We start from the raw sequence: 23017 nt of genomic DNA, 5'->3' as shown, positions 1-23017 counted from the left end.
TGGGATTACTCTGTTCGTATTTGAGTTAATTAAACTGTTTTCCTCTGGTCCTTTTTCACCATTGCATTTCTATGAACACCACTGCATCATATATTTCATGTAAAAAGTCTGCTAATCTGTGAAGAGGGTAAAAAAAATCTTCACTAAATTTTGAGAGATTCTCTGCAGGCTCCAGACTGGTATCCTCTCAGCGAGTTTGCTGAGCTTGCCAAGGTCATCTTTTCACTTTGTTATATAAGCCTTTATAACTTCAGTCCACAGATAAACTAGTGTTGAACAGCAGCACCCACAGCCATATGCATTTTATGCATGGTGCATACCATTGGCAGGACTTGAATAAGATATAGGCAACCTATGCACATGCCTAGGGCATCGTTTGTTGAGGGGAGGGGCAACCTGAGCTCCGGCTGGACTGATTTGGGTACCGGTGCAGGAGCCATCCCAATAGCATGGGCCAGGAGGAGCAGCGCTAGCCACCTTGTACTGATTCAGGTTTGGCTCTGGCATGCCCCTCCCCCATCACAATGCAGGGGACATGGGGCCAAACCTGCATGGACAGTGAGGTGGGCCTGCACAGCTGCTCCTGGCCACTGCCATGGGTCCAGCTCCTGCATCTGGGCTCCCCACGGGAGCATGCCCAGCCTTGCTCCACTTCCAGCATCTCATGTCCTCTCTGCTCTGCTCACAGGACTTGCTCAGCAGCAGCTCATGACCTGCTAGAAGTACGGGGAGCTGCAGTGAGTGCCTGCCTGCCTGGGGGAGCTGACTAGGAGAGGGGCAGTGGGGAGGGACACGAGGGGGTTTTACCGTGGTAAGGTAAAGTTAGATTGGTTCAGTGTGGGTGCCTTTGGTGTCAAATAATAGGAAGAAATAGTACAGACTATTATAGCTAAGGTAATACTTACTGGAATATAAAACAAAAACTCCTGTGGAGGGGGGTTACCATTTCCTGAGCACTTTAGAGTGATGTTATCACCTTCTTTGATGGTATTTCTTTGTGACAGCACTCTAATTGTCACCTTCGCTGTAGGATCTGTGAAAAAATGGACACAAGTTAATAGTTTTTGTCAAGTACCAAGATTACCTTTTATGCATAGTTAATATCCAAAGTATACACAATTTTCTCCAGAAGCAGGTGAGGGTATTGCATAATTTTTTTTAATAGAAGGAATGAAGTTAATAGGTACTCTTCCATACTTAGCACTAATCCTCTTAGAATAAACTACATAGAAACCCTGTATAAAATCAAGTTTTCCTTAGCAAAATGCCTATAACTGAAGCAGGCGTGACCATAATTATTTCATGTAAAAGAGACCAGTAGGAACAATTTCACAGTATGATTTCATTATGAGAGACTTTAATGGCATTATATGCAGCTTGCTGTTTGAAGGGATTGCAGCAGCCACAAAAGTAACTAAAGCTATCAGCCCCCTGCACTAATTAGATAATAGTATCTTGTATTAAATAAAAAGAAATATTAGCTAAGCAACTATAGCCAAGCTCCTCTATATGCTGATCAGTGCAGTAGCTTTCAGAAAGATGAATTTGGTGAACTTAAGACTCAACAAAGCTGTAAATGTAATATTTCTGCCATGTTCAATAGGGTTGAGCTATAACATATTGTACTGTGGTAATTTTTTAAAAATCTTATCTTTACTTTAAGAGTATTCTCTAACATAGGTTACTCCTCCTATGAAGGATGTTAAATATACTTTTCAAAAGCGGAGTAAAATGGGCCAGATTAATGAAAGAAAATAATGGATAGATAACTTGTATTCATTTAAATAATATATTGTATTCTAATCATGCAACGCTCTTGCATTAGGATAGGGTATGGCGGACCTCCACTGCCTTCATTAGGACTCCATTAGGGTCTATGCTGGTGGATCTCTGTTCAGCACTGGGACAGTTGCACCTACTTTTTAGTAGACAACAATGATTAGGTTTGCTCTAAACAACAAATCACATGGTACAATTGTTGGTTATAATTTAAAATTTTTATATATATATGAACAAACAGTTGACAATGCTATTTACTCAGGAAAGGGGAAAACGGAATGGATCCGGAAGTACAAGGCTCTTGGGCTCTGACACAAATGAGGGTGAAGGGCTATAATGTGGTTGCAGCACTAGACGTAGTCTACCACACTGAGGGGAAATCTCAAGTCTTTTGTGGGGCTGTTCTCTTACTCAAATGCAGGGTTAAAAAAAGGGAGGGAGGAAGGGGAGAGCCTGGGATAAAGACTTCTCTGAGGCCCTGTCTGTAAGAAAAAATTGTACTGAATTAATTAAACCAGTTTAGAAATTGATTTAGATAAGTGGGAGCATCCATTGCAAGGTCCCTTTTTGATTTAGGGGTACCTTGTACTGATTTAACTAGTGAGGTTGGCAGCAGACAAAAAAAAAAAAAAAGATTACTGCTAAGTTAAAGTAAGTCCACACAAGGGGATTTCACCAGTTTAACTAAATCTATTTCTCTGATTTAGTAAATCAGTGTAACAGTGAGGGTAGTTACCCAGCTTAACAAGGGGGTTGTACTAGATTCCTGATTTAAAAATTATAGTGACTGAGAGTTTATATTTTTACACAAGGTATGCTTTAGTTCAAATAGGAATTAATTCAGGGAAGTCCTATGTTATACAGGAAGTCAGACTAGATCAATGGTTCTCAATCTATTCACCATTGTGGGCCGCATATGCAGCTCTCTTGGTATTGTCTGGGCTTCATCCATACAATATATGTGTTACCTGTATGGCCCTGAGGATGTAACATGGGCCACAGCTGTGTGATGATTGGGCCACAAGCAGGCCGCAGATTGAGAACCAATGGATTAGATGATCACCTATGGTCCCTTCTAAATTATGAATCGTTGGCCCTAACTTGCTGGCCACACATTATCCCTCTCACTAGGTCAGGATCCCCTTCTCCCTGTCCTCCTTACCTTATGCAAGTAACACTCATTGACCCTGCAAAATGCAGGTGCAATGTTTGGAAATGGATATTGATAGCCAAACACTTCACACGGCCATTCAGTAACCTATCCTGATAATTCTATCACAAAACCACCTCCGCCCCAACCGTGACACTCTCTTGGTAGCATTAGAACAGGCCAACGAGTGAACAGACGTGGAGTCTGAACCACCCTTTCAAACCTAGAGATACAGTTCTTCCATAACAAGTCTGATGTATGCTGGTGAGGCAGTGTAGGAAAGTTTGTACGTCCAACTGGTGAGTCTTTTCTGTGACTCTCCACTTTTGAATTCAAGTCAATGTCTATGAAGCCCTAAACTACTTAGTCATCTGAGCTAGCACATCGCTACCGCTGTTCTGTTGCAGGAGTTCATTTAAGTCGCTCTTCCTATAGTTTTCTGGAACTTGCTCCCTACAGCAGCAGCGCACCAGACACTGAATGTAAAGAACTTCAGAGATCTGCATAAAACTTATCCATATGGTCAGAGCTTTGAAAGATTTTGGATCTCATTTTAATGAAAGAGTTTTTTGTTGGTGGTGGGTTTTTTGACAAAATTGTGTGTATTTTTGTTATGGAGTTGAGTTGGGAGTGGGATTCTTCTTCTGGCAGCATGAACAATGAATCAGATGATGTCAGGTACATAAGGTAACCACTCTATCACGGCATCATGTGGAAATGTTGAGCATATCCATCCCCCATCAAGATGGTAAAGAGGGCAGTCCATAGCCAGATGGTATGCTGTTTGTTCTTGAGGTTTACAGAGGTGGCATGGCGAGATCAAGAAGCCCCAACAGTAAAGATATAAGTTAAACCGCCCATAATCACAACATATCCTGTTGTAACAAAGAAGAATCTTTCACTTCATCTAGTTGTTCTGAAGGGTATGCAAGAGCTCCTCTAAAGAAATCAGTTGACACAGATCTGAGTTGTCTATCTGCCAAGAAATCCAAAATATAGTCCCACACTGCCTGCTGCCCTGATTCCTTAGAAATGTAATTTCTGATGTACTGTCTGAGGCCCTCAACTACTTCGGAAAAGGGGCGTCTTGACTTCAGCCAGCATTCTTGGTGCAGCTTTGAGATGAAATTGTGAAGTAAGCTGTCCTAGTGGCTGGCTGCATAACCCTGCCTTCATGACTCATTGCTGGGGGAGCAAGGCCAGCCAGGACCAGAAAGTTGGAGCCTCGAGTTGTCCAGGCTGCACCAGTGATGATATCAAGAAGAGTAGATCACCGAGTCCAACTTGCTGCAGTGACTACTAGAACCCCATATTGCTGCATGGTATGTAGCAGGTGCAATAATTAGGGCACTGGTAGATATCCAGCAGGCTACAGCACTAGCGGCCAATGATAAGCCTGCAGAGGAGTGGATTTTTGCACGTCTTCTCCATGTGTTGTTGGAAGGACAGAGCAGTCAAGCTTTATCCCCAAATAAACAGGGTACAGTTAAAAAACAACTGGCTGACTATTCAGGAGGCCCCCGCAGCTGTGGGAGTGGGATTCATCACTGACTTTAAACTGAACAGCTGGTATTGTGTTATTTTCTGATTAGTTGTCTTTTAGAAATTTAAGGAATGATAGAGCTTGGCGATGCATCTGAATGCAAATGACTAGGTAAATAAATAGATTTCCATTTCTTGGAGCTGTAATTTGTCTTTTTTTTAACCTGTACTAAATTCAGCTAAAGAAAATAGAAACTAATTAAGATTACTGACACATTTAAAAAAAAACAAAAAACACTTGTATCTCACCAACAACTTCACCTAACAGCAGTGGAGAAATCTGTTCAAAGCAATTCTGGACACCTATTCAAATGAGATTATAAGGATCTCAGTTTAGAGATGCATTTGAAAAGAACAAGGGACTGAAGTTATGTTAAATGACTAAAGGTATTTTCAGAAGGAAACTAGTAATGCTTCATTCTGTGGCTGAGGGAGCTTCATGCCATGTACTCCTCTTCACTAATCAAGGATATGCCCAATTCCCATTGTTAGTTAATTAGCAGTGCAGCGATACTAAATGTCTCTAGAGGAAGCTAGAGATGGGTGCACAAAGAAGTTATCTTAATTAAATTGTCTGCTGAGAGAACAGGATAGAATATGCTTGCTAGCCACGCTCTTTTAATCTTCAGTGTAGAGTACCTGTGAATTCTTCAGTGCAGACGATGTTGCCATTGGGAACAGCACTCTTTTCTTCACATTGGGCCATGATTGCAATAGTCTGGGGTACATAAATTCAAGAGGTCTGTGCAAACCAGATTCACAGTGAGTAGGCTAGCCTGGGGTCTATAAGTGGTCACGGCAATGGGGACAGCATAACTGCTTAACGGGCAGTAGCTATGGAGCAATTTGAGAAGACAGGAGATTCATGCAAATTAGCTCACTACCAGACTTCCTTTTAAGCAGACCTCACTGTATCCTGGATCCTCCAGTGAGCCTGTGCAACAATTCCCATGTCTTGTAGGAGAATGGGGCGAGAGAGAATGAGATTAGGTGCCTGCTCTTTAGAGACCAAAGATTAAAGCAAACTCAATTTGATACACCTCTACCCCGATATAACGCGACCCGATATAACATGACTTCAGATATAATGCGGTAAAGCAGTGCTCCGGGGAGGCGGGGCTGCGCACTCTGGTGGATCAAAGCAAGTTCGATACAACGTGGTTTCACCTATAACGCGGTAAGATTTTTTGGTTCCCGAAGACAGCGTTATATCAAGGTAGAGGTGTAGGTATGGAGTGGGTGCTTGTAGACATGGGATCTCTTAATGACTTCTAAGAGTAATGGCTGATATTCCCTATGGCCTTCTTCCTTGTCATTTTCCCTGGCTGCTTTGGAAGAGTCAGTCAGTGGAACAGAGGTCTGAATCTCTTACTCAGGTGAGAATCAAGAATAACTCCATTAAAATGCATTGACGCATCATGAATGGAAGACAAGAATTGAGTCCCCATTCTAAATCTCTCCACAGACTTTGCCCCAGAAGGGAATAGAAGCTAGGCAGCCAAGTAAGCCATAGATAGTTACCTCAGTCTGGGGCTTTCCTCTTCTCTGGATAATGGATCATTGTCCCTGACAATGTCTCTGTCCCTTTGCTAACAGAACGTTAGGAATCATTTAGGGAAGGGATAGATAATAAGACAGAAAATATCATAATGCCTCTATATAAATCCATGGTATGCCCACATCTTGAATACTGCATGCAAATCTGGTCACCCCATCTCAAAAAAGATATATTGGAATTGGAAACGGTACAGAAAAGGGCAACAAAAATTATTAGGGGTATGGAACAGCTTCCATATTAGGAGAGATTAATAGGACTGGGACTTTTCAGCTTAAAAAAGAGACAACTAAGAGGGAATATGATGGAGACCTATACAATCTTGACTGGTGTGGAGAAAGTGAATAAGGAAGTGTTATTTACTCCTCCTCATAACACAAGAACTAGGGGTCACCCATGAAATTAATGGGCAGCAAGGAAGTACTTCACACAACGCACAGTCAACCTGTGGAATTCTTTTCCAGGGGATGTTGTGAAGGCCAAGACTATAACGGGGTTCAAAAAAGAACAAGATAAGTTCATGGAGAGTAGGTCCATCAATGGCTATTAGCCAGGATGGGCAGAGATGCAACACCCTGCTCTGTGTGTCCCTAGCCTCTGGTTGCCAGAAGCTGGGAGTGGATGACAGGGGATGGATCACTCAATAATTGCCTGTTCTGTTCATTCCCTCTGAAGCATCTGGCATTGACCACCATTGGAAGACAGGATACTGGGCTAGATGGACCATTTGTCTGATCCAGTATGGCTGTTCTTATGGCTGCAGAGAGCAGGTGTGCATTGCTGCTGCTCTGGGTTTCACACGGTGGAAGCTCTTGTGGCCAGGACTGGGCCCTCAGGGCATGGACAATAATTTGATCCTGGGAGATGCTGAGCTTCAGCAACATTAAGAGCTTTTAGCAACTTGAATTTTTGGGCCTTAAAGTTGGTACAGAGTTTTAAGTTGCTATGTATATTTTGAAAATTTAGAACTATCTTAATATGTTCCAGAAATGCCAGCTTACCCAGTCTGAAATGGGAATCCTTATTTGTTGTAGGCCAAGCAACTGAACTTAATCTGTTTTGCATTTTGTCTTTTCTTCGTTGTAACATCTTCACAAGATGGATTTGAAGGAAAATGTAAGTTTTTTTTGTATTAGCAGCGAACAGCATCAATATACTAAATTATACGGCACCTGGAGAATTCTAGTAAAAAATTTTTTGTATTTTTTTTATTTTTACTGGTTTCAGTGATCACTTTCTCGCTGAGAGAGTCATTGTAACTCATGAAAATAATACAAGTGCACTACTTCGCATAAACTTATGTAGTTGATGCCACATAAAACAGACAGATGTCTGGACAGAAGTAGCATTCCCAAACCAGAAGAGTTTTATTTAGGATTTGAGCTTTCACTTAAGGTATACAAGAAAAGACAGTTCTGTCTGTATATTTTCTTCAATGTTCTTTTCTCCTCAATTCTCTACTAAGACCTGGTACCTTTTACGCTCATTCAGAAGCTTCTCTCCTCAATTCCTTGACATGGCCTGCCATGCGCTGTACAGTTGCTACCATCTTCCTCACTGGTCTATTGCCTGCTTTCTTTGCTTAATAAGGGTTATATTGTACTGTAAGATGCAAGTAAATTTTGTACTTCGATGAGTTGGATATTATTAGCTACATAACTTCTCCTTTATAAAAAAAGCAATAAAAATGCATTTGAAGTGTAAAACTCAATTCAGCATTAACTACATGGGCACCGTTGTATTGACATTTTAAGCAGAGGGATAACTTGCACTGTTTGTTTAGATACATGACTTTTTGTGCTCAAGAAGTACTCTAAACATTTGGGTACCTTAGTATACCAATCTTGATGTGTGCTAATTCATATTTACTGCATATTTCACTGGGCAGAGAGAGATGCGAAGCCAATCTAATTCTCACAATATTTTTGAACTCTAGTCAACTACTACAAAAACTTCCAATTCAGCTTATTTAGTAATAGTTTGTTATGAGGACTTGAAATTCCCATTTCATCATAAGATTCTGTTAGCTGCTACACTTTTCCTCCTGAAATAGTAATCTTAATATTCAGAAATCTAATGACTCTCATAATCCTGAAATGGATATGGTAAATGCTTGACTTAAATCTTTTCACTGCAGATCAACTTTGAAAAAGTATTAATCCTATTATCAAAAAGAGCATCATTCTTCTGATTTACCTCACAGTTTTAGTAAAGGGTTTTGCTATCAAAGAAAGTCTGTGACCCTGCAATTTTGCTGAAAGAGACTGATTTCCCCCCACCCCCAGAAAGATCATATTGATGAACATAGTTCTGTGACCCAGTTTTTAACAACTTACACTGAACATCAAAGACCACTGGTTCAGATGATATTTCTTCCTGTCCAGATGGTCCATAATATGTCACTTTACAGGCAAACTGTGCATTTGCATCTTTCTTTGTCGGCATGTACTGGAGAGAAGATGTTGTGGTGAAGAGTCCAGTTGATGGGTCCACAACCTTTTGTAAGGTCATGACAACAACTGAAAAGACGGCATTGTTTCAGTATCATTCTTAGTATATACAACCTAATTTTGGATTTTTTCTTATTTTGTATATTATGATTTTTATGCACCTATTGCTCAGCATCCAAGCACAAGACATGAATTTTAAAGCAAGCAATACAACAAACAAAATTCACTGCAACAGACTGCACCTGCTCGTCCTGACACTTTGGCCCACAAAGAAAAAAAACACCCCAACAACGATTCCTGGTCAAGTAATGCTGTCCTAAAATCCTGTAAGTACTAAAAGGGGAAGAAGAAAAAAAAAAAAAACCCCAAGCACTTTCTAATTAATTTTCTAGTTACTTTAAAAAAATCCTTAACTCAGAAAGATACATTTAACTTTTTGGCAATAATAATACAATATTAAAACCCACAATTTTATGCCTCAATCCTGCAAACCTTCCCCCATGTGCATAGCTTTAGTCATGGAATAACCCTATTAATTTAAATAGGATTACTCATATGAGTAAAGTTACTGACATGTGCAGGTTGTTCTAGGATCAAGTTCATTGTTCATTACTGAAACATACCTCCTTCAACGGGCTGCAAAATATTTCCATTTTTGTACCATGTAATGTTGCCATCTGGATAACTCTCTCTTGCAATACATTCCCCGAGCTGCAGAACACATAAGAATTATCAAACATTTTGTCCTCTGACATTTTGATAGAATTACTCCTTCATTTATGCTTACATGGTTACTCTTGGTGTTGTGATTAGTTAACGTCTCAGGAAAGGACAAACAATCCAAAACGTTTTGATTTTTTTTAAAGGATAAATGACAAATGATGCCTGGATAGTTCTTGGGGGTAGGGGGTCAAATTAGAGCTTGACTCATTCTTCTGGATATGGGGAGGACTATTTGTAACATTCTAGCATGTTGCTCTTATTCCTGATTCAGCTGAAAACTGGTTGTCTAAGAGATGGTTTCAGAAGTTCTATAATCTCAGACTGGGTCCTGAGCAACCTCCCCATATCCCACTACTGCTAGCTCAGAAAACACACACAAAATATTCCATCTTGCTGATAGCTCAGCTCCAAGCTCACTTCCAGAGACATGAGTTTAAATTAAGAAAAATGCTCTTACCATTTTAAGCTTTTCCGTTTCTAGGAAGTTTGCTGGATGTATAATTTCTGGTTGAGATGGTTGTTCTATAAACAAAAAATATGTGTAAGAGAAAGGAGAGCAGGGATTTCAGTTTGTTGTATAAAGGACTAACGTTCTCCAACAACAAAGACAGAACATTCAGCAACCTGGGTTCAGCAACTACATTAGAACTATTTAGTGAGCTGCAGAGTCATCATGCTTTTCATTTGAAACCTTGTCTTTTGGGGGTTTACATCTTCCTTGGCTGTTAAAAAAAAAAAATTGCTCCTACCTAAATATTGGCAAATGGACTTGGGGGGGGGGGGGGGGAGAAAATCTCACGAGATTTAACAGGAGAGAGAATCATGATACCGGATTCACTTTATATATGTAATTTTTACATAATAACATAAAAGTAGTGTAAACTTAAGCTACACATATTGGCACGGTATATTTTGGCCAGGGATGCTACAACCTAGATTAAGAGAGAGCCTATTGATGAACATGATATATTTCCAGAAGAAGGAAACAGTGGTATATAAAATATAGTGTCACAAAAGAAGTTTTAACACAGATATTAGTTTAGCTTTAATATTTCAAATGGAGAAACTCAACTTAATCCCACTTCTCATTTTCCCCCATACTACTGTTATACTTAAGTAACACCTGGGATTAGTTTAACAGAAGCAACTGTAGTACCCTGAAATTACTTTATTTTTCAAAACTGACTAGATTTTGAGTCAATTGCATCTCTTTAAAAAGCAAACTTTCTATTCAGTAGCCATATACATCATCCTATTTACAGTAGCTGTACCCTTCCCTGTTAGAGTTAAGGCTCCGTCAGCATTTCCATTATAAAACGCTATTTTCTAGAGACTATATAACTTGTATGTTAAAATTCATTCTGGCCAAAAGCATGGAATGCAAATTTTTATCTCCAAGAGACTGTTTTTTCTATAAATTTGAAGGAAACAAAGTCTGTATATTTACAGTCAAAAAAAGTCTTTGCACTCCAGCTGTGCTTCTAAATAAGCAGGCATTTATATACACATACACAAACAGAAACTATCTCCAAGTTTTCACATTTCAGTTTACAGAAGCTTTTTCAAATCAAACCTATCAAACAATGCTAGTAATCTGGAAAGTTACCAAGTACCCTGCTATCCTGTTCCAAGTTCTCTTCACACCATTTAAAAATATAAAATAAAGAAAAAAACAGAATAAAAAGTTTATTAATTTATGTAGTCACACTTGTCATGCCTACTACAGCAGTAGCTATGTTTGCACAAGTTTCCATTCTAAGTCTCTTTCTTCATATATTGAGATACAATTTCCTGCATTTTAGAAGATTTGTCCAAACAGACAATCAAAAAGAAAAAACCCAAAAGCAATAAAGTAAACTATTTATTTGGAATTCTCAAACAACTTGCCTGTGGCAAATAAAATACCAAAGCCATGCACAAAAAACCTTGGGCTCAAAAAGCCTCATGTTGTTCTCAAGCAGAAAAACAGAACAGACCGTATTTTAGAAGAGTAAACACTGTTTATGTGTTGTTTTAAAACAAACAGATTAACCCATTTTCCAAACACACTTGCAGGGACAATAGGTTTTCATGCTCATCGCCTGGTCTCCTAAACTGCCCTCATCCCATGCAGACAGGTCCCTAAACAAAAATGGCTGTTTTTAGATCATTTTGCCAGCCATCTGATAAATTGAACAAATTTGAAGTTTGTTGTGTCTTTTCATTTTTCCTTTCTTTCTACGTCCCCCCGGTGACTGCACTTGGTTGTTCTTTAAAGAGGGCTATCCACTCTGTTGAGCTCTCCCCTCTCTGAGTTCACTAAGAGAACGAACCATCTATCCTGCTCCCTTTGGGGTTACCTGGGGGTTTGAGGATTGGCCTGCTAAACCCAGGGTGGAGAGTTCAATCCTTGAGGGGGCCATTTAGGGATCTGGGGCAAAAAATCTGTCTGGGGATTGGTCCTGCTTTGAGCAGGGGGTTGGACTAGATGACCTCCTGAGGTCCCTTCCAACCCTGATATTCTATGATTCACGGCAACAAATTATTCACTACCTGGAATGGTAGCAGTGAGCCAGAGTGAGTGCTCTGTCCACCCACATGTGAGGAGGTGGGAGGCAGCAAAAGGGATACTGCTGAGTAGATGAAGTGGAGAAGGCACAGAAGAGCTGCTTAGAGCTCTTCCTGCACACTCAGGCTACATCTATACCACAGTTCAAAACCCGCAGCTGACCCATGCCAGCTGACTTGGACTCAGACTAAAGGGCTGTTTAATTGCAGGGCAGATGTCCAGGCTTGGGCTGGAGCCTGGGATCTAGTATTTTGTGAGGTGGGAGGGTCCCAGAACTCGGGCTGCAGCCTGAGCTGGAACCTCTACACTGCAATTCAACAGCCTTGCAGTCTGAGTCTGCTGGCACAGACCAGTTGCCGATGTCTAACTGCAGTGTAGACAGTGTTTAATTTGTGCTGGGGCTGAGTCCCGGCACCCCTAGGGTTGGCAGTTCATAGCCCCGGCACCTCTAGGCCTGACACATCAGTTAAGTAAAAAAATTGCTTGAGCTCCAGCACCTCTCTCATTGCAAATTAAGCACTGAGTGCAGACAGGCTGCTGCAGATGGGGAGGAATAGCAACAGGCTTGCACTTGTGCAAGCAGATTAATTTACTGCGCCTACACTTATTGGGTGCCAGACATTTAGAAGATCATCTGCTGAAGCAGAAGGAAATTTTAAGCTCAAGAGTTTAATAGTATCAGAGCATAGGTTGGTGGGGCTTGTAACTTCAGCAAACTGCTTATCTCTGGCTGCAGGGGCTTAGAATAGCACCTTTACAGCTCTGTAAGCACATTAACTCGGCTTGCTAGCTGTAGAGTCCAAATAGCTGTGCAAAGAGATAGGAGCTAATGTACATGGAGCCAGTATGTTTTGGAAATTTTGGCTGTCTACATCCAGATGAAGATGCTGGAAAGATCCACCAGGAAAGCTGGCAGAGGTTGTTACTTGAGCAATCCAATGAGGGCTATTAGCAGGTGTTATCTGTGCAATGAGCCAATACACCTCGTTAGCTGTACCAGCTGATTAACTCAGAACTAAGGATGTAACAAGCTCCAGGGAAACTCAGCTTCAGTCAAACCTCAAGGGACAGATCTGAATTTCAGATACCCAAGAATGTTGGTTACTGGGAATTCGTTCAGCTATTCGAAGAATTTAGAAGCTTTACTGGCTGAACCTATGCAACTTGCCAACAAATCTTAATTTTTCTTTAATATAAACCAACCAGGGAAATTAAATGCTAAAATGTGTTAACAGAACTTTAAAAAATTGTAAAGGTCACTCAAAAAAGAAAAAGAAAAAAATCAGAAAATTCTGAAGTAAAGGTTTTACCGGTAATGTTAACTCAGCCACATTACACATTCAGATACACATACACATTTTCTATTCTTGTTTTCCTTCCTAAAGGTAGCTTAATTAATGAATGCCATAAAACAGGGGAAGGCAAAGTACAGCCCATGGGCTGAATCTGACCCATCAGGGCTTTCGATCTGGCCTGCGGGATTGCCAGCCCTATGGTGCAGCAGGGCTAAGGCAGGCTCCCTGGCCCCATGCCACTCCTGGAAGTGGCTGGCACCATGTCCCTGGGACCCCTGGGAGGGTGGGGAGAGGGAGTGCAGAGGGCTCCGCACACTGCCCTCACCTGCAGGCACCGCCCCCGCAGCTCCCATTGGCCACAGTTCCACATTCCCAGCCAATGGGAGCTGCGGGGGTGATACCCGCAGGTGAGGGCAGTGTGCAGCAGAGCCGCCTGTCCCACTCCCAGGAGCCACTGCTGAACGTGCTGGCCACTTCCAGGAATGGTGTGGGGCCAGGGCAGGCAGCCCAGAGCTGCTCGAGGTAAGCAGCGCCGGGCCGGAGCCCGCACCCCGAACCCGTCCTGCACCTCAACCCCTGCCACAGCCAACACCCCCCTTGTACCCCAACCCCCTGCATACCGCACTCCCTCCCACACCCCAACCCCCTGCCCCAGCCCTGCATACAATGTCCCCATCCAGGCCAAAAAGTTTGCCCACCCCTGCCATAAAAGGTACAGGATGTGCGACATTGCTGAACTAACATTGTGTACGCCTTAGAAATAGAACTATACACAGTAATTCAACCACTTGGTATTCAAACATTTTGTAACCACTCTATAATACAGTCTCATCTACATATTTACTTCTTCATGATAAATAACCATGATAATTCTTTATCACTTCATTTCAAGCACCCTGCACACTTATCCCTGCTGTCCTTAATTTAATTGTTCTTGCAGTCAAACATCAAAGTTAAACAATGGAAGTGAATTATTGTTGACTCCCAATCTCCCTTCAAACTGATTGGGACACTGACAACATTGTGTTAAGATACCAGGATAACAACATTGAAGAATTCCTCACACCTTCTTCCTGCTTGAGTTATAAAATTATCATTACATTTGGTGAATTATGTATTTTCTTTGAGCCAAACTGTCATCTTTTTGATATTGTTATTAACTTTTCAACTTTTCCTGACAACAGAGTTACTTTGTGTAAATTGTATTTAAACATGCATCTTGAGTGCACAAAGGCAAGGAAGCAAAAGTAAATTTTAAAGGTTGGGTATGGAGCAGAAACCCACTGTGTTCTGAGAGTCTACTCACAGTAGGAAATGCTACAGACAAGATTTTCAGTAGTGATTAGTCATGCTGGCTGTCTCAATTTTTACGTTTTATGTCAGGAATCCTAAAGGGGCCTGAATTTCAAAAATTACCAAGCAACTTGTCTGTGAAAATCCTGGACTCTGAAAAATTTATCAACCCAGAATCACTAGTTACTTTTGAAAATCTTAGACAGATGTTTTCAATTGTAAGGTTTATGGTGTCAAGCCTTAAGTCATAAAGCTAATACACCTTTGTTGCTGACATTTCAAGAGGGGAGAAAAATATGAGTTTTGGCTAGTATCCTGTTTTTAAGCCTTTATTTTAAGTTTCGTTATCTGCGTGTGCCAGGTTCTTGAGGACATTTAAATACATTTCTTTAAACTCACATACTACCATCAAATGTTTCCAACATATCAATTAACACTTCCCCCAACCCCACAAAAGTTCACTTACAGAGTAAGTGAAAATTTTCCCATCAGTCTTATTTTTACATTTTTCATTTTATGGGCAAAATGATGTAGCCTATGCATACAATTGATTCATTATCAAGCTCTGAAATTCCTCTTGTTCAGAACTGGCAGACTAAGACTACAGAGAGTCCTGTTACACAAATGCTACAGACAGATTACGCTTTTTTATTGCAGAAAACTGCTAATGTTAGTCTTTGATTCTGCTTAATATTTTTTTACTCTTTTTGCTTTCATTTTTCTTTTAACAGCAATTCCCTAATTGGAGATCCATATTAGTAGCTATGCTAGCTGTTACTTACTGAACACCTTGACTACTGTAGGCTCTTCATACACGTTGTCCTCAGTTACTAGCATACATACAAATCTTCTTTCATCACTGATCCTTGCATTTTTGATGGATAAGGTATAATTTTCTGAGAGGCTCAATCTGCCTTTGTATTCGGCTACGTCATCATATTGAACTTGTTTTTTTGTTGTTGACCTGAAGGCAATAAATACTGGAGAGTTGTTTGCCGTTTCCTAAAATAAATAAATAAAATTAAATTATCTAAATAAATAAGTAAATAAATGCTTCATTTTCCATAAACACAGACTTATTTAGAAGTGCTCCAAGATCTGCAATGGGTGCCTGCTATTCAGCCAATATGTAGTTAAAAATGATGGCAACAGACATAATTCATAGGATTAGAATTTTTGTTTTGATTTTTGGGGGGGCGGGGAGAAGAGGATGGGGTATTCTCCAGTTGCCGTACAATCAATTGATCCAATACTAGAGAAGTACAAAGAGTGATAAGATCTGTCATTTGAAGGACAGTCTGTTGTGCTACATAGCATACTGGGTGTTAGACTGGTTGCACTGGAATGGATTACCATTCCATGATACAATACTGAAATGGAATGAGGAAGGGCTTTCAGTGACAAAGGCTGGTGGCTGTGGAATTAGCTGCATTTCCACATACCAAAGGTATATAAAATATCAGAGGCATCCAAAGTTAGACTCAAGATTTCAGTTGCTTTTTTTAGCAGGGCTTTGGAGCTGTGCTCCGGCTCCGCTCCAGCTCCAGGCAAAAACCTGCAGCTCCACTGCTCTGGAGCTGCTCTGTACTCCAGTTCCGGGCTCCGCTCCAAAGCCCTGTTCTTTAGGCTATTATTTTTTTTAAGTATTTTGTATTGTTTGTCAGGGATGTTCAAATATAGTTCCCCACCTGGGATTTAATCAGGCAAAATTGCCCATTTTATTCTAAATTAGTTTTTAGTTTCTTTTTGTTAAAGCATCCAGAAGTCTCTAAGCATGGGAATATCCCTACGATAAAAGATTATTTATGTGTTTTAGGATAACTTGTAAAGTAGTTTCTAGACATCCTCCTTACTTTAATCAGTATGCAGTTACTATAAAAAAATGGAAAATATCAAAGGAGAACTTTACATGGAGCTGCCATAGAGAAAGTTAATATTCATAAGAGGTAGAACTGCAGGCTGTGTTTTGCAAGATTTGTTTTCCCCTCCCCTCCTTTACATAAAAGCAAAGGGAAAGACTATTCTTCATGTTATGGATGTTCCAGGAAACAGAGATCTCCTTAAATCAAAGCACCAAGAATTGATAGCACAGTGCTTGTGAACTTTGTTGTTCCTGTCAGCAATGCATGAATATTCACACATCACAAATGTTCTGCCCTAGCATGCACCAAAGTCAAAGTAAAATCTCCGGTAGATTCTCTGGAGACAGACTCTTCTCTGAGTGTTCTGAAGTCCATACCAGGGACCTGGAAGGGCTACCCCGAGAATATTACAGTAGAAACTGAAATCTCCTCTCAGTCTATAAAATAAGAAGTCTATGACATGTCCAGAAATTGACAAGGGTGTTCTTCCTTCCAATGAAAGGAAAATGTCTTACAAAAGATGAAAAACAAACAAAATCATTGGCATGCTAGGAGGCCAGGGAGCAGGGGGTTACATGGAATATATTTTGGCAGTAATTAGCATGTTAAAAATCTTAGCTGGTTACAGTTGTACAAATTATTATACACAACATATGTCACCTACCCCTGGACCTTGGTGGTGGTGGTTTAGGAAAGGTGTGACAGATCTAAAGCAATCAGCAACTTCTAAATTTTTTCTCCACTGTTGATTAGTAACTATTCCTGGTGCAATGGGGTTGGGTGTTGGGGGAAGAGAGCCAGATTTCTCTCTCTCGAAAATAGTTTTGCAAGTTCACCAAGTGCAGCAACTGCCTTTCTAGAAAAAAGCCCGGAAAGAAGGAAGGAAGGGAGTTTTCAACAAAATTCTGGCCATCTTTTGTAGGCTTATTTTAAGTATTTTAACCCTCCCCTCTAAGCAAACATGCTCCACAGGACTCTGCAATTTACATCCCAAAATGCAGAGGTGGCTTTGAAAATTCTGGTGCCCTTGAGATTCCGCCCTTCTTCCTGCAAGAATTGTTATCTTCATGGAAATGATGGCATCTTGTCCAGAAGATGCAATTTCACGATACTGCAGTTTACTCCAAGTCCTTTTAAATTTTAAAGTGGCAGATTTGTTGCACAAAGATGGACCATTTGGCCACCACCAAAAGAAAGAATTAGATTAATGAGCAAGCAAAATTTGGAATAGAAATTCTCTGCCAGAGCAAGAGATCTGGGAACTAAGTCAGCCCTTAACAAATGAGACCTCCACTGCTCAAAACACCTGCCAATGCAGATAACATTTTGGTTTTGGGAAGTGAGAGGACAGCTTTGGAAATGGAGATCATAATCAGGGGAGATGCTTAAATAGGCTCTTCAGAAATATGGAAAATGTTAATTTTGACTTCAGTTAGAGAGAGCTGAAAGGGGATAATGTTTATCATAACTGGTTTGTCCATTCATATTAATTAATTACTGCATACGGTTTCAATGCTGCTATGTACGCTTGTGCTGTTTATTTTTTTAAGCTTTCAGTGGTATATGACGAACTACGAAGTGACATTTACTAAGAATAGTGAAGTTCACTGTGTATTCTGTGGTGTTTCCAATACAAATCAATGGAGTGAGTCAAGGCAGCATTAACTTTTTTCTACTGTGCTTCTGGCACATTCTTTGCACACCATTAGCTGCACAGGGAAACAGAACCCAGGTCTCCGTAAGGCTCACTTTGCCCTTTGCAGCATGCAAAAATACAGCGAAGCATGGAACAGCATGCAGTAGTTGCCAACTTGGGGATCCTTTTCATGAGGATAAAACACTTCCTGCTTTAGGAAAATTCAAATGTGCAAATATGGCTTTTTTTGCAATAAGAGTGAGGCAACAGGGCATGTTTTTAATGTGGCTTGACAGAATGCCCTAATTCTAATAATTATTTCTCTTGCACATTTGAGACACATTCTACCAACCTCCAACTGTACTTGGTAGCAGAATAGTGGAATTATGTACATTTGAATCTGCACTTCTATTCACAAAAAATATACTTATACTAGCAATAATTAAGTTCAAGGTAAGCCATACTCACATATTTCCATTTTCCAAACATCAGGTCATTAGGTACTCCTTGAGAACAAGGCATAACAATGGTATCTCCATATACTGCATTTACTGTGTACAATCCAAGGCCTATGAGAGAGAAAGGAATGGTAAGTGTTTTATTGGAATTCCAAGGTGCTAGTTACTATTTGGTTTAAGGTTAAAAGAGTGTGTCTTACTGTATTGTGTTATTTTCTAGCATAGGGATTCATCCGTGAATGTTTTTAACAAAATAGGATTAAGTACGTTAAATATGTTTAGGTAATTATTCATGGGCTTTATGCACTCAGATTTCCTACTGCAGTTAATGGAAGCCATGTGGATTCTGAGAACAGAACTTAACCCTTTCAGGGAGAAGACCATATAAAAAAGGCTATGGACACTGGCTGCTATCTTGTATCAAGCCTTGTTGCCTTAAAACTGAACAAACATGTTTATCTTTCCCATCTGAAAACTCAGCCAGTTCAGTCTGCAGGGCATATGTTGCAACACAATATCAAAATAAGGACAGCCTAGAATCAAAATAAACTTAATACCTTTGGTATTATGCAGTACAGCTGTAGCTGTGTCAAACCCAGGATATTACTTGTTCTTCACTACTTATGCTAAACAATCTGTTCCACCTTTTATTTTGCCGTGCCATTTTCCCAGGCCTGAAGAAGAGCTCTTTCTGGTTTGAAAGCTTGTCTCTCTCGGACCAACAGAAGTTGGTCCAATAAAAGGTATTACCACACCCACCTTGTCTCTCTAGCAGATGGTTTAGACAAAGTAACCCAAGCACAATAGTGCTAGTGCATGGGAATTTCAAAGTGAAATTGACCATTATAGTTTCATTGTCTAAAATGAATGGAATGCAAAAAGAAGAAACACTTTTAGAAGTATTTCAGTTTTAATTTAACAACCTAATATATTAATAGTAGCGCTGTTGTTACTAATACAGTTTTGCTTTGCTACTATTTTTATAAATCAATTTTACAAAACAAACTACACAAGCCTACGTCACCCCCTCCCATGGAAAAAACTCACAGAACAGAAGTCTAGGGGGAAAACAGCCTTAGCAAGTCTTTCCTCAATATTCTTCCCAGATTGTTCCTCTGCACTGAATGAGGATGGGGTTTGCCCTCTGTGTCAGGCATGGCAATTTCATGAACCTTACAGAATTAATTTAAATCTTAGCAAATTAAATTTAAACCCCAGGCCTACACTACACACTTACTTTGGTATTTCTATGTCGCCCAGGGGTGTGAAAAATCTACATCCCTCAGGAAAACCTCAGGTGGGATTTGAGAACCTGTTCACTGCCATAGTCCTTGTTGGCATCAGGGAGTGTGGGTTTTTTATTTTTATTTTATTGTTTAATAGATTTTTCGCATAAGACTTTTACTTAAGAATAAATGTGATCAGTTAGAAAGAGCAGTGTGTAACTTAACTGTGGCAATTTCACTATTTAATGTCTCTGAGGAGAATACTAAAGCAGGCCTGCTTAGGTGTATTCCCTTCCTGGGGAATTCACAGTATAAGCAGGGAGCTGTGCAGCCAGAAAATATTCTGGTCAAGATGGAGGAAGACGACAACCGGGGAGGAGGAAGCCTGAGAGTGGTTGCCCTTGCTGGACCTCAGAGGGGTAATACAGATGCAGTTGCCCTGAAATATGACCTCCACCACACCTATGGATTTGGGGCTTCTGCCAGAAATCACAGCCATTGGAGAGTGGTCCTGTGCCTACATACAGGCCTGGGGACCCTTTACTTCCCTTCTTCAATGCCAAGCCAGCATGGCTTCACTGGAGCTGCACAATCAAAGATTTCCCCCAACTTGCTGCTGAACCAGGACCTTATTTAAGGAGCAAGAGGGAGCTGATGGCATATCCAGGGCTGCACAAGAAGGTCATACATCCACCGGCTGCATTAATTTCTCATCAGATTCATCACGCTTTGCCTAGGCCAGATGATGTTCATGGTGTACTTATCCCCTGACTTACCCTCTCCCAAAGTACAGATCTCTGGACCAGAGGAGTACTCTCCAGGGGTCTGGAATGGTACTTGGAATTGGCCGACACTCCGCCTGCCATGTGTACATCCTGGTTAGGGATGTGCCCTCACCTCAGTTAGGTGGATAGTTAAAATAAAATATATATTCTGAAAGGTCAAATACTGAAGTTCTTACCCAGTTTACACTCAGGCAGACTGACTGTTTTTAAATGAGGGTTTTGCCTGAGTTTATTATTACTACTGTTGCTAGTACTGAACATTTAATATTGTGGTAACTCCTAAAAGCCACAGTCAGACTGGATCCCGGTTGTGACAGGTGCTTGTCACAGATGTGGTTGAGCTCCACGGCAGGACACTCACCAGACTGCTCTGAGGTGAAACAAATGCTGAATCCCAAATACTTTAGCTTGCTGGGGCTGGGCAGAGTTTAGGCACTATTCCTGGCTTTGGGCCTCTAGGCCCACACTCCAGGTTCATGCCTCATGTCTGACACCTCTCTTGGTACCAGGGACATTCTCGATCCAATTGCCACAGCCCTGAAAATTAATGTCTCTCCCAAGACTCCTCAGCAGCACTTGCACATTCTCCAGAAACCCACCAGAAGTGTGTGCCTTCTGGTTTATAGTGCAAGCCAACAGACAAACTTTGCACAGGATTTTAGATACAATATTCTCTTTACTTAGCACACAGATATGCAGAGATCTAGATAAATTAACACACAGTGATATACATAGGTCAGAATACTCTGTGTAGTCCAATATCCCATCCTCTCTCCACTGTTCACCTGCAATCTCATCCAGGACATGGAATCTCTGCTCTCTTCGTAAACTCTCTCTGTTAAGTGATTGCTGAGGGACCCTTTCTTTTATAACTTCTAGCCCTCTTATCAGATGATTCCCTTAACAGCCTCATCAGGTGGTCAAAATCCCCTGCTTGGTGATCAGTTACTGAGTTACCAGCCCACCTAGGATGACTGGTGGTTCTGTGCAAGGCTGAGCCTACTATCTAGGGTGTTTCTATTTCAATGGGAGAGTATTTACATTAATGACCCTTTATTGTTATCCCTATGCTGCTCCCCCTTGGAATTTCTGTCCAAGATGGAGGTAAAAGGACAATGGAGAAGGCAAACTAACCCATTCAAAATGGAGTCCGCAATCTGACAAAGTGCCCCCTCACTATCCAACAGAATTTAAAAGCTGTACATATATTCCCTAACTCATCACAGTGTTATACAAAAATACTGTAAGTGAAAATCCCTTCTCCAAAATGCTTACAATGTAAACGACAAGACAAAACAGGCAGAAGAGAATCAATCAAGTTGGGATTGAGAGCCTGGCCGGGGGGGGGGCGGGGGGGGGGGGAGGGAGAGAGTTTAAGATAAATATAATAGGCTGTTATATTTGTTCTCATCCTAAGAGTTCTAGCTTAACAATATTCCTTTTTAACCAAGCTGTTGCTAATCATCTGCTTCTGTTATATGGTCACATACTTAATTTAAATATAATCGGCCATATTTTAAAATAAAAAACAGTCTTCTTAGAGCGTGTTGTAATCTGCTATACAGTTTGATTAAGTTCAAGTGCTATTTTCTAAATTAAGAGAGACAGCATTTGATCCACTAGATGGTGCTAAAGAAATGTAAACTTAAAAGTTACAAAAAAAAAATAAACTCTTAATTTACAAACAAAGTCCAATATTTCATGCATTCAGAAATACTGTTGGAAACAATCAAAAGTAGAAAAGGGGGGGGGGGGGGAGAGAATCTACCTTACCCTGCTCTAAAGAATTGGTTTGGGATGGGTGGAAGGATGGTGTAGTTTTAAATTTTATATTTACAATTCTAATCTTAGTTTCTGTTAAACAGCAAGAAAACTCCCCTTTAAGTTCTTTTCCTCAAGAATAAAAAGCAACAAAAGAGCCTTGCTCTTATGTAAATAAGAAGCAAACTATTTGGTATATAAACTAGTTCAAGCTCAAGTCAAACAGGCATTTTAAATTATTAGACATGACAGCATTTTAGATCGAAAAGAAGGAGATTTGCTTGTTCTGCTAATGTATACTTAGTGCCATCATGGAAAAAAAATATCCCTGTGGGACTCTCATTGTTGTTCCTTTTTTGTTCACTCTCAGACAATTATATCAACTTCTGTAAGTTGCTACGGTAACAAGCATATACTACAAAACACTCAACAAGCAGCTTCAGGAGCTTTGGGAGTGTGACTGAAAATGCTTATGGAGATTATTTAGGTCTATAAAATTCAGAGTATGTAATCAATGAATGGTCTGCTAAAATGAAAGTTTGGACGATTTTGTCTGAAATCAGAAGTCACATACCAGTTCCCTTGAGATGGCTAAAATAAGATAGTTTGAAGACTAAGGCAATCTCTTGTATAGCAAATTCAGACTAAACTCAAATTATCCAGTTTCGTAGGCAATTGTGCATAACAAAACTACATTTGTGTTTAAACACAGAGAAACTGCAATTGAACAAAATATGAGAGATCCTTCTGCAAAATTCTCACCCCCCCCCCCAAAAAAAATTGCAGCAAAGGATGCATAAAAGAATTCTACAATGCAAACTAGCAAAATCACTACAAACACTCATAACAGGAATTAGAGAAATCCCTGCAAAACTATTTTAGAAAACTACATGTGAAAAAGACATATTTTGACGTTTCTCTTCTGTGTTAGTGGATATATTTGTAAGACACATG

The 23017-nt window shown here is 40.3% G+C and overlaps 1 protein-coding gene across 6 annotated transcripts in view; it reads right to left on the bottom strand.

Moving 5' to 3' along the window:
- Positions 1–23017, bottom strand: part of ALCAM (activated leukocyte cell adhesion molecule) — a 161280-nt gene that overhangs the window by 25327 nt on the left and 112936 nt on the right. For all 6 annotated transcript variants that reach the window (XM_034790452.1, XM_034790437.1, XM_034790444.1 and 3 more), the window contains exons 2-7: positions 18302–18402; positions 15118–15337; positions 9657–9721; positions 9100–9187; positions 8363–8545; positions 906–1033 (exon numbers count right to left, since the gene is read on the bottom strand). In XM_034790452.1, coding sequence (XP_034646343.1) covers positions 906–1033; positions 8363–8545; positions 9100–9187; positions 9657–9721; positions 15118–15337; positions 18302–18402 — 785 coding nt within the window. The remainder of the gene's footprint in view (positions 1–905; positions 1034–8362; positions 8546–9099; positions 9188–9656; positions 9722–15117; positions 15338–18301; positions 18403–23017) is intronic.

Source organism: Trachemys scripta, chromosome 1, assembly GCF_013100865.1.
Source record: "Trachemys scripta elegans isolate TJP31775 chromosome 1, CAS_Tse_1.0, whole genome shotgun sequence".
In the NCBI taxonomy this organism is placed as follows: Eukaryota; Metazoa; Chordata; order Testudines; family Emydidae; genus Trachemys; species Trachemys scripta.
This window is presented reverse-complemented; position numbering and strand designations above follow the sequence as displayed.